Source organism: Nilaparvata lugens, chromosome 5 (assembly GCF_014356525.2).
Source record: "Nilaparvata lugens isolate BPH chromosome 5, ASM1435652v1, whole genome shotgun sequence".
Lineage (NCBI taxonomy): Eukaryota > Metazoa > Arthropoda > Insecta > Hemiptera > Delphacidae > Nilaparvata > Nilaparvata lugens.
In genome coordinates this window covers 21,517,281-21,529,291 of record NC_052508.1, presented here as the reverse complement: position 1 = coordinate 21,529,291, position 12,011 = coordinate 21,517,281, and the positions used below count along the sequence as shown (strand labels likewise).

The 12,011-nt window shown below is 34.6% G+C and overlaps 1 protein-coding gene across 1 annotated transcript; it reads right to left on the bottom strand.

Moving 5' to 3' along the window:
- Positions 1-2,128: 2,128 nt before the first annotated feature.
- LOC111045404 lies at positions 2,129-2,872 on the bottom strand. The gene has a single exon (XM_022330806.2). It carries the CDS (start codon positions 2,870-2,872, stop codon positions 2,129-2,131), a length of 744 nt encoding a protein of 247 aa, XP_022186498.2.
- Positions 2,873-12,011: the final 9,139 nt, after the last annotated feature.

The following is a 12,011-nucleotide window of genomic DNA, read 5'->3' as shown; positions in this document are numbered from 1 at the left end:
GGTTTGCACAGTGCAGATTCAAACGGAAACATAGCTGGATTGAAGTTAATAAGTTTCATTTGTTATAATGTTATTCATATTGAGATTAATCAACCATCACAAAATATGTGTTTACTAAATTTGCTGCCTATAGGAGTAAGTTTGAGTTTCTCTTCACGTTTTAAAATTTTCAATTATTAATACAGTATTTTTCAGTTATTAGTGATGATTTAGTAAAGTATTCTTATTTGATTTGCTTTTCAACTTTCCTATAGTGAGGTTCAAGTTAAAATGACAATATTTGATCAACTTTGGTTTTGATATCCTTGCCTATCATTCGACAAAGCCGGTGGTACTATCCATTTCTAGGTCCACAACGATGCCAATAATGTTTTTGACGGTGTAGAAATATAATTAATTAATTCAGAGAATCGGCATTGCTATTTTTCTATCTTCATTCACTGTCATTATAACGTGGACCTCACTATAGATTCTAAATTCCTAGTTTATAAATATTTTGGACTCAAAATTAGACAAAAATCGTGAAGTGTAAACATAACCTATTTTTGGATAATTTCTATCTAAATTTGTGAAAGGAACAGTTTTGGGCTTTAAGCCTCTTGTTTCTTTTTCAATCATTCATAATTGAGAATTATATTGTAACCTAATCTATATATATAAAAGCGAAATGGCACTCACTCACTGACTGACTGACTGACTCACTCACTCACTCACTCACTCGCATAACTAAAAATCTACCGGACCAAAAACGTTCAAATTTGGTAGGTATGTTCAGTTGGCCCTTTAGAGGCGCACTAAGCAATATTTTAACTCTAAGGGTTGTTTTTAAGGGTTTAAAGTTCGTCTTTTAGCATGTATATTCTTCTTCTCTCAATCTCTTAATTATAATTGAAATTTCCATATCATATGTTACTATAGAACTATAATCTAGATAGAGTACCTCTTCGAAACAGTTGTTAACTGGCAACTAAATTAATAATTTTGTCAGGTTGGCATTAAGTTGAGTTGAATTTGTTAGGTTGGCACCAAGTTGGAGATTTAGATGCATTTATCGCGGAAAAATTGATTGGGCACTGCTACTTCAATCCTGGGAATATTATATTTCTAGCCGTCAGGCTCGCTTCGCTTGCCATATCCGTTTAGCCAGACGTTTAGTCTGGACCCCCGACTGGATTGTCCTAACATATGATAAAAATGCTCAAATGGAAAATGCAGGCGAGCGAAGCGAGCCTGCTGATCTCATTCTTGGACGATCCAGTCGGGGGTCCAGGGGGCGGAGCCCCCTGGCTAGACGGATATGGCGAGCGAAGCGAGCCTGACGGCTAGTCAATGTATAAAAATATACTACTTATAGTCGGCCAAGCGAAAATGGATCCCTCAAGGCCACTGCAATGTTGCCACTCTTGTCCACCCCTCGCTCGACCAGTCTATATACATTGACTATATTTCTACACCCTGAACATCGCTCTTTCCTTCTCATACCTTCCCTCTTCCTCTTTTCCGTCACTACCTGTCACAAATTCTTTTGAGCACGTCAGGTACAAAAGTTCTATTGTGTCATTCTTTGAGGTTAGAACAATAACATCCCCCGTTACCTCCTCCCATCAGCCGCTATATTCTTTAACATCATGAAATGAAGGAAATAATATTGTTATGTATAATGTATAACTCTTTCTTGAGTCATGACATCAATAAATCCAATTTTATAATGATGATTAGATTTTTCTTTATAAATGCAACTATTTATAAACTGAGCTATTACTTCATAAAGGTTACTTGAAGACTTTTATAATAATCAATTGGAAGTGGAGTGATGTAATTTTATTTATTTTAGCCAATATTCTTGTAGTGCCCACTTCACTCTGCATTTTTCAGTTTGCATGAATTCTCATTTGATTCCCATCACACTTCATCCAGGCTTTGGACTGGCTGAAAGTACTTGTACAATCAGGCGTGTTTAAAATCTTTTTTCTTTTCACCTTTTTCACATTTCATCTTTTTTCATCTCATATTTCAATACATTAATTACACATATACATTATTTACACATATACATTAATATACATTATTTACACTTATACATTATTTACACATGTATACATTAATTTATTTTTCTGCTTCTTCATTCTTAATCCCTTTCAAATTCGGAATCACCAGATGAACTGTCTCCTGTTATTGTAATAACAAGTGATTCCATTGCCAAATCACGAGGGCACTCTTTTTTCAAATCATCTTCTTGAATTTCTTCTACATGCTTCACACATTTCCTCCAATCTTCCACAGTCACCCTCTCAATAGCCTCGTGCATAAGTTTCTCAACATCTGCCAATCGGAATGTTTTATTTTTTGTGGCTACATAATTTTTCACTTGTGCCCACACAAGCTCAATCGGGTTGTAGTGAGCATGATAGGGTGGCATACGAACCACTTCATGGCCCATTTCCAGTGCGATCCTATCAATTTCATACTCCTTCACGGCGTATTTTATTTCATTTCTCGACAATAATTCGGCCTTTGTCTCATTTTCAGAGAAAGAAACATTCTTCGATTCTAGCCAATTCTGGATATCCACCTTTTTCCAGTTGGTGCGAGGGATTTTTTCTGTCAGCGCAGAGTGATAACTTGCATTGTCCATCACAATCACTGAACTCTCTTCAAGGAGATTGAGAAAGTTCCGGAACCAATCTGTAAAAATGTCAGCGTTCATTTCGGTGTGATAATCTAACGAAGTGGACTTCTTTGCTTTAAAAATTAGTTTGCACTCAGGAATAAACCCCGTTTGAGCTGATCCAGCATGAAGAATGATCAATCGGCCTCCTTTTCCAACTGGAACTTTCAATCCACCACTTCCGTCTTCGTGTTGCCATATCATCGATCGGCTATGATTTTGATTGACCCACGTTTCGTCAATGTAGAATATTGGTCGGGGATTAATTTCTCTTCTTATCTCGTGCATTTTTCTGAGAAAAACTGCTCGTGCACACGCAATGTCTCTCCTCTCCATTAACAATTGTCGACCATCATTACACTTCCTAAATCTGAAACCCAAACTCTTTATGATTTTTCTGACGGATTCAACACTCCCACTGAAATTAATCTTCTCTTTCAAAACAGTTCTGATTCTTTCAGACGTAGGATACTCTCCATTATCATAGAATTGAAATACACATCGGCGCACCATGTCCTTATCAAAACTGTCCATGTTGACCACTTTTGCATCTCTGGAGTATTTTTTCGAGGCGTATCAAATTTCACTTCCTCATCCGAGTCATCTACACGTTTCCGTATTCGCTTTACAGTTGTAACACCAACTCCACATGCTTCAGCTGTAACCTCTTGAACTTTTCGAAAATTGATCAATTCAAGTCTATCGGGGTTTTCGGCTATCTTTTGGAAGAATCTGTAGACATTCCAGATGATATTCCTTTCTTGCTTCCCAATATCACTTCTTCCTCTACGTGATCCTGATTTAGTTGGAGGTGTGTGCAGTATTCCGATGTTGGGTGGTGTTTCGATATTGTGCGGTGTGGTGGTGTTGTGCGGTGTGTGCGGTGTTTCAATTTCAATTGTACAGTCCATTTCAATAAATTAATCTTTGGGCTATAAAAACACTATAAAAACTTAGATGGCATACTGTAATATACAAAATATACAAACTAACTATTCTACCACTTTATACTGAATTTAGAACATAACTTAATATATACAAACATTAATAAAATTTATAACTCACTACTCTGCTATTTTCCACAGGCAATATAAATCAGTTACAGAGCGAAGTTGCTTACAGAACTGCAAATGACAGAATGAGTTCCTCTCGCCAGCAGAGCCAGTATGGTGTTGAAAGGTTGAAGGTATTCATAGTGTTTTCCAGAATTGTTCATTTATGCGTGAGGAGGTGATTATTATATTTCTCAGAAAAACTCATTGATATATTTTTGACTCGGCCTATTCACATTTCAACTCCTTTTCATGCTTCTATTATTTTTCAAACACCAGCACAGCTGTTGAAAGTTATATGTATTATAAATATATAGTATAAAAGCATTATGTACAATACATTTGTAAAACTGTGAACTATATTGTCCTCGTCATAGTCAACAATCCAGAGAAGGCAAACAATACTCCCCACAATAACAATACTTCACTATCACACCCTCTCTCACACACACATTCACTTTCTCTCTTACTAGCCACCCTTAGTACAAAGTGGCAACAGTGTTGGTAGAGACGGATGGTGGTGTCAAGAGCAAGCTTCGACCTTGAAGGACCCATTTTCGTTTGGCCAACTATAGGTTCGATTTGGAACGTTAGTGCGAATGTTTGTCTAATTAGCCGGAGCGTGAGTGGTGGAAGATCAAATGAAATCAAATCAAATCAAATTGGCTTTTATTTTGCATATAACAAAATACAAGAAAAAACTTATAACTCAATAACATAACATAATTTTACAAACAGTGTATACTTTAGGCAGAACAAATTCTAAAAATATTATGCATCACAACCACTTAGGCCAGAGCCTGTGTGTGGTACATGGAGTCTGTTAAAATAGCCAATACTATTTAAATATAGGCCTAATAGCCTATATTGTTACTTAAAATAAGCATTTTATACTTATAGAGAGAATATACTTTATACTAGAGAATATACTAGAGAATATACTTTAGAGAGAAATACTATAAGAGAGAATACTATACTTTAAGAGAGAAGAATATTACAAAAGTATTAGAAACTAGAACAATATAAAACTACAGTACAACACATATCAGTGGAACAAAGAAACCATATATTGTTGCACTACAATAAACAACACAGCATATACTAGGGTAAGCGTAAAATCTATTTATATAATTATAAAAACTGATCACGACTGACTGATTGACTCTCGCATTCATCAGCAAAAACCATAAAATTACCGTAATACTGTATTACTATAAACATCGTTTGCAATACAGCTTCCTTACAGATCGCAGATGCTCGCTATTCATTTTTATTTATTTTTCATTGTTATTAACAAATTTAATATTTTGTTTTATTTTTTATTATTATTATTTATATTATTATCATTACTATATGAGAAATTTTTCTTTTTTATGAAACGGAGCTGTGGGGCATCAGTTAATTAGTTATTGATAAATAGAATGAATTAGTTCTTCAATACCCTCCCTGCCAATCTCCTTCAACCAACCAGTAATAAGTTTTTTATAAATAAAAAGGGAATAATCCTCTACCCTTCTTAAGAAAGCCGGAATGTTTCGGAAAATGATGTGCGAAATGTAATGAGTGTTTGTAGTGGAGTGAGCCCCCACAAGTCTAGGTACTTCTATGCCCAAAGACTCCGCCGACCGAGTACTATAGTTGTGAGCAACTCTCGTGAACATATCTGCTCTATATTTATGAATATACAACAGTAGGCTCTTGACATACAACTGGCGAATATCGAGAACGTTGAACTCGTCATATATGAGTGCAGTTGGGGTACGGACGGGTTTTTTTAAAGCAATTTTTATAATTAGTTTTTGAGTTATCAATAACGGAGATAGAATTGTTTTATAAGCACCCCCATAAGCTAAAATCCCAGCAACTATTAACGATTGGACATATGCAAAGTATACATTCCTAAGTTCATCTTTAGATAAAAACTGACGTAAGTTGAGAAAATGTAAATGGATTTACGTATTTTATTTTTCAGATAGGCAATGTGAACTGACCAGTTAAGTTTTTCATCAATCATAATTCCCAAATACTTGTAAGAACTCACTCTCTCAATACAATCGCACTGACACTGATTGTTATCTGGATTCCCACAAGAATGTAACATTAACGTGTCAACAGAAGGCTCATGATTTTTCCGTAAAGAAATTTCCATGAATTTTGATTTTTTTATATTAAGCGTCAAAATATTATCATCAAACCACGCCTTCAAAGGTGGAGATCACGAGAAGCCTTTTGATACATTTCTTCCTTATTCACCCCGGTTACATGCAGAGCTGTATCATCAGCAAATAGGAACAGGTTACCGTCAAGTGGCAGTTTAGCTAAGTTGTTTATATAAATCAGGAATAAGAGAGGCCCCAAGGTGCTGCCCTGAACCACACCGTATTCAATGTTGTTAATTTTACTCTCAACACCCAACAGTTGGACGACCTGTTTTCTATCCGATAGATAACTCCTGAACCAATTGTAAGAGTTGTGACGAATACCTAACATTTCAAGTTTTTTTAATAGCTTCGATCTATCGACTGTATCGAAGGCTTTGGCCAGGTCCAGAAATATTATTAAATTATTAAGGTTTTTATTTATTGATTGGTCTACTTCTTGAGTTAATTTATACAGTGCATCAGATATGTTTTTGTCCTTCCTGAATCCAAATTGTCCATCTGCAAGAATGTTGTTAGCCTCAATGTAATTACTCAACTGAAATTTTATAATTCTTTCTAAAACTTTAGAGAAAATGCTTAAAATAGAAATAGGTCTGTAGTTACTTTCATGGGATCTATCACCATTTTTAAAAGTGGAAAAACTCTGGCTATTTTAAAACTATCTGGATAAATACCCTGAGTAATGCTCAAATTATAAATGTGTTTAAGGGGTTTAATAAAGATTTTAATATGTTGTTTGAAAAATTGAGCAGATATATTGTCGAAGCCGGGAGCGGACATGCCTCTTATTTCGGAAGCAAATCTACAAATATCATCATCATTTACCGGATGCAAGATGAAGTTCGTGTCGAGTCTATAGAGATCATCATCAATAGCTGGAACACTATTGGAATGAACGGCCTTTGCCAAATTCTCCCCTACGTGCGAAAAATAGTCGTTGAATTCATCTGCAACTACTCTCGCTTTATGAAGTGGAGAATCAAAAATATAATTTTTTTTGAAATGATCTAATGGAAATCCTTTTTTTTATTATTTCTTCCTGAAATTTCATTTATTACGCGCCAGAACTTTTTTGGGTCATTACCACTATCGTTTACTTGATCTCTATAATACTGGGCTTTGGTTTTTTAAGTAAGTCATTTAATCTATTTCTATAGTTTTTAAAGTAATTAATTAATTCTAAATTAAAGGGTTGTCTCTTAGTAAGCCTATGTAAATTATCTCTCTCTCTAATTGACCTAAGTAATAATTTGATATTTTTGTACGACCTATTTGAACCTAAATGGCGGAGGACTAAGATATTCAAATTTTATGTTAATTTGAAAGTCGGAAGTAAGATTTGTAAAATTGAGAAAGGAGAACCAGCACTCGCCAGCCAAATGCCACCATGAGAGGACCCCAAATATTTTAGAGCGTAGTACCTTGCTAATAAATTGTAAAAGTTAAAGTTAAATCAAATTATTAAATTTCTTAAAAGACTTTGTGATGCTATTGTAAAGCAGAAGTCATTTTCAATTTCAAATAAATTTATAACCCCTTGGAAGAGACGATTCCGGCTACCGTATTCCAGGACCATAAGGAGTTGGATCGACATCGGCGGCTTATAAGAAGATTTTCGACACGTGAGTGATAAATATTGAATTAGTGATGGGCGCCCTAGTGCTTCGAATCTATCTAATAATCAAAGCTAGCTCGTCGAAAGGGTTTTTATTATAAATTAAGAATTTAATAAGAGAAATACTTGCGCAAGTAAAATTAGTATTAAAGGTATTTTATTGAAGGAAAAAAGATAGATCAATACATTTCAGAAAATTCTATTGAATCAAAGAAGTATAAAATCTAGGCTATTAAAACATATTCATGTGATATTTAATATTTGCGATATAATTTGCGGTAGTTTGTTATAGCTCTAATTCACTAGATGAATGGCTCACCTATCCGTCAGGTGCCGAATCTTGCACCCTGAGATAAAATATATATTCAATACAAAGAAATCTACTAAGTACTAGAGAATTTAATATATATATATTTGGATTATTAGTGGCTAATTTATCAAGTTGATCTTAAAGAACCTATTTTTTTAATTGCATTGTCCAGGTCGACAAGTATTAGCAAGCGCATATCGCAGCTACATGCAAAAGGATGCATATGATTTTAAGATAAAGGCACATGGTAATGATTCGTGCCATAAATCTAGAATATAAAGTTTAGCCTGTGATATTTTACTGATTTCAATTATTGTTCTATTTTATATTATATTTTTTATCGCTCTTTATATATTTTTTGCCTCGATCTATTTTTTGCATTATTTGTTTAATATATGTATCAAAATGTTTATGGTGTGCAATTTATTTTATTCCTCAACACTATAGTATAAGTATCATATTTATATATATTTATTTTTTTAATGAATTACAAGAGTTATAGGGGAAGCCCATACCTAGGCCTAGAAAGATTTTTATGAGACTGAATCCTATTAAAAAACCACGACCTAATTATATAATTATATCAAATTTTCATGCTCTACCGACTGATGCCAAGCAGGAGGCTAATCGTTATTTAAATATAAAGAATAACGTGACAAGTATTGTAGTCCATATTTAAATATACAGAAAAATGCCCAATTTCAATATTCAAAACTGAGTATTTCGGTAACCCGAAATGATGAAAAATGTTACTTGGTCTTCATTTGAAGAACAGAATCTCCTCTTTCATGTGAGGTGCAACTGTTTTCAGTGCAACAGTTTTTAGATGTTTGTTTCCATACTTGGGTGTTTCAAAGTCCCACAATGTAGATCTTGACTCAATTTCCACTAAATAATATTTCTGAAGTAAAAAACATAGAAAAAAGCCTAGAGGTATGGCTGAACTTGAATTATTTCCAATCGTTGACTTTTATACTAAAATCGATTTCATGTTTGAACACTACATACGTTAAATTCAAGTTCATATGTTACTCTGATTAAGCTGATTTTATCACTCACACTGGCGCACAAGAAATCGTTTTTTTGCTGGTGATTTTGCCTCACCTACTGTACTCATGGGAGCATAAATCAATCCTTTATTTAATAATTATTATCTATAATATTATAGATGAGGATATCATTTCGTTATTATTTCTAATTGAATAAATTTTTATGTATGTATTCTAGTTAAGTGCAGTAGCTTATATTCATTTTTTGTAAAGCTTTTTGTATTTTGTTTTGGCAAATAAATAAAAAATTCAAATTTCAAAAATAAATCGATCCATGTCAAATTCTGACATTATACAGAGTGAGTCATATGTATTGGAGCGCTTCAATAAGTTGAAGACTGTTGTAGATACGTGACAGAACAACCCCTAAGTCACCCCCTCATGAGGAGTTAAAATTCAGTTGTACGTCAAAATGTAGAGTATTCGACCAATAACTTACACTGAAAGTTACAGTATTATATCTACAACAGTCTCCAACTTATTGAAGGGTTCCCACAGGGCCGGCCCCAAGGGTGGGCGGACTGGGCGGCCACCCAGGGCGGCAGATTTTGGGGCGGCAAATTTTAAAGAATGGAGAATTTTTAAATACAAATAAATAATAAATTCATAATATTAAATGTGAATAGTAAAATTATAAAAGAAACTTTTCCAAACTCCAGCTAATGAAGACTTTTCTAAGATCAACAATGTCCAGGAACGGCTGAGTGGTCTAGCAAACATAAAATAGCTCAGTCCCTAGATCTTGAAGAATATTGGTAAAGGAATTTTCCCATGCAAAGTTTAGACGAGTTCTACTTGATTAAACAAGTGTGTTGAACAAACTTGTGTTTGAAATTGTAGTTTTAATAATTACTTAGCAAGTTAAGTAGGCCTAATACTCTTTCGCAGTCTAGCCTTAAGGCTGTACAAAGGCAAAGAATAAACTTTCTATTGGTGATATTTTTCGAAGTTTTTCGATTTGTATATTATCAAGCTATCAAAATGAAAAAGTTTTATTGGGAAAACCTATTTTGTCCGATAATTTTTTTTACCTTTTTGAGTTATGAGCGCTTAAAGTTTACATTTTTGGGACAGAACATTTCAAATTCGGTAAGAGACGAATCCATGAGATAAATTCTTCATGGTACAGTATTGTTGATCGAATTAAACAAGAAAATTTTGAAAATCTAAACGCCCCAACTAAATACAAAATGACTGTTCTGTGTGTAACCATCCAGCAGTGCGGCCTCAGGTTAAAGAATAACATGCTCTAAAGACATGTTTCGGATAATTACTTTAATGACTCTGTTTCGAATAATTGTGCTGTCTTCGGTGTTCAGAATTAATTTATTTTTAGTAAATTATTCATTTTGCAGTTGGAAAATTATCTATATAAATAAAATGCCACAACGCTCTTCCTCAGGTTTGCATCCAGCTAAAGTTTGTCATGAGATGCATTAACTATTTGGCGGTACGAAGTTCGCCGGGCCAGCTAGTCAATGAATAGAAATAATCAGCGAAGCTTGGTGCCCCCATATTATTCGTTTAAATGTCAAATATCGGGGCACCGAGCTTCGCTCGTTATTTTCATTTATTGATGAACAGAACACAATTCTCTAAAATGATCGGTTTTATATTTCACAGCTGGCTATACGTCAGCTCATGAATTTCGGGGATGCGATATTTTGATTTTCCACAGAATCACTTGCTCATTTTTCACTATCCACAGACGACGAAAGTCTCAGGTGTTTCAGCCAAGGATGAAGTCTGGACCCCCGACTGGATTGTCCTAACATATGATAAAAATGCTCAAATGGAAAATGCAGGCGAGCGAAGCGAGCCTGCTGATCTCATTCTTGGACGATCCAGTCGGGGGTCCAGGGGGCGGAGCCCCTGGCTAGACGGATATGGCGAGCGAAGCGAGCCTGACGACTAGTCAATGTATAAAAATATACTATTTAGGTTCGATTTGGAACGTTAGTGCGAATGTTTGTCTAATTAGCCGGAGCGTGAGTGGTGGAAGATCCAAAGTTGTTGGCCAAAGCCGCCAAAGTAGTAGGAAAAAACTGTCGGATAGTGAATGTTCCGCTTAAGCAAAGCTTTCACTTTGCAAACGACATGTATTGAATCAAGAATCATTACGTGCGACCTAATTTCTGAATATGAGCCTGTTTCATTAAAAAATTGACTCCCTGTTATTTGAAAAAAAGACACATTACTTGGATTTCAAATATCACAGAATTTTTTCTTTGTCAAGTTATAGGAATTCTGAATTCTTAACAAACTGGACATACACTAGTTAAAAAGGACATATTAACTTAGTTTGAAAAGAGACAAATTATTGCATTTTTGGCATTGTAAAGTTTTGAACAATCCATCCATCATTATACTGCGTATGCGCAGGATATGTAAGTAGGCTCTAATATAGCTCTTCATTTAAACATTAAATTTAAAATTTTAATGGTGAAGTATCAAGTTTTACTTACGATATTGTGAATCACAAAGTGGTAGTTGCTGTATTGTGAAATTAATTTCCTGTGCACTGTGAGTTTTTTATTGATGATCGGTGGTTTTATTTCTGACTATCTACTTAACCTAAGTTTCAACCAGCTAAACTGAGTAAACAGTGGTTTGTCATTGCACGTTTTCTCTTTTTCAACATAAATATAAATCCGGGAACTTATCGAGTGACAGATGTATACAGCTATATAAGAACTGAACTATTGTTTTCACTTTTGGACTGCTTCAAGTGATAAGATAAGGTAGTATAGTTCGTTTCTGAATTCGAGTATTCTTTTACCGCTAGTGAGTGCAATCAGCTGGGCGAACTTTCAACATTTAGGCGGGAAATCTAGTATCCTAGCAACCTGTAGGTTTGTTTATGCGTAGTTCTGATCGAGCCACCGCGGCGGGAGGTTTTGAAATTGAACAATCAACTCTGCATTCGGTTACTTTTTTTTCGGTTACTAATTGACACTGTGACAGTTATTTGTCAGGTAGAAACATTTTTCACATAGGCGATAAGAGATAAGAGATTATCAGTATCAGATACTCTGGTAAAAAATTTAAGAAACTTTGTTATTTCCCTTACTTTCATCTCTCTGTCTTTTGAGGGTCACCTGATTGTTGATATGAACATGTGTTGATATTGTCCAATACGTATAAGGACTATAACT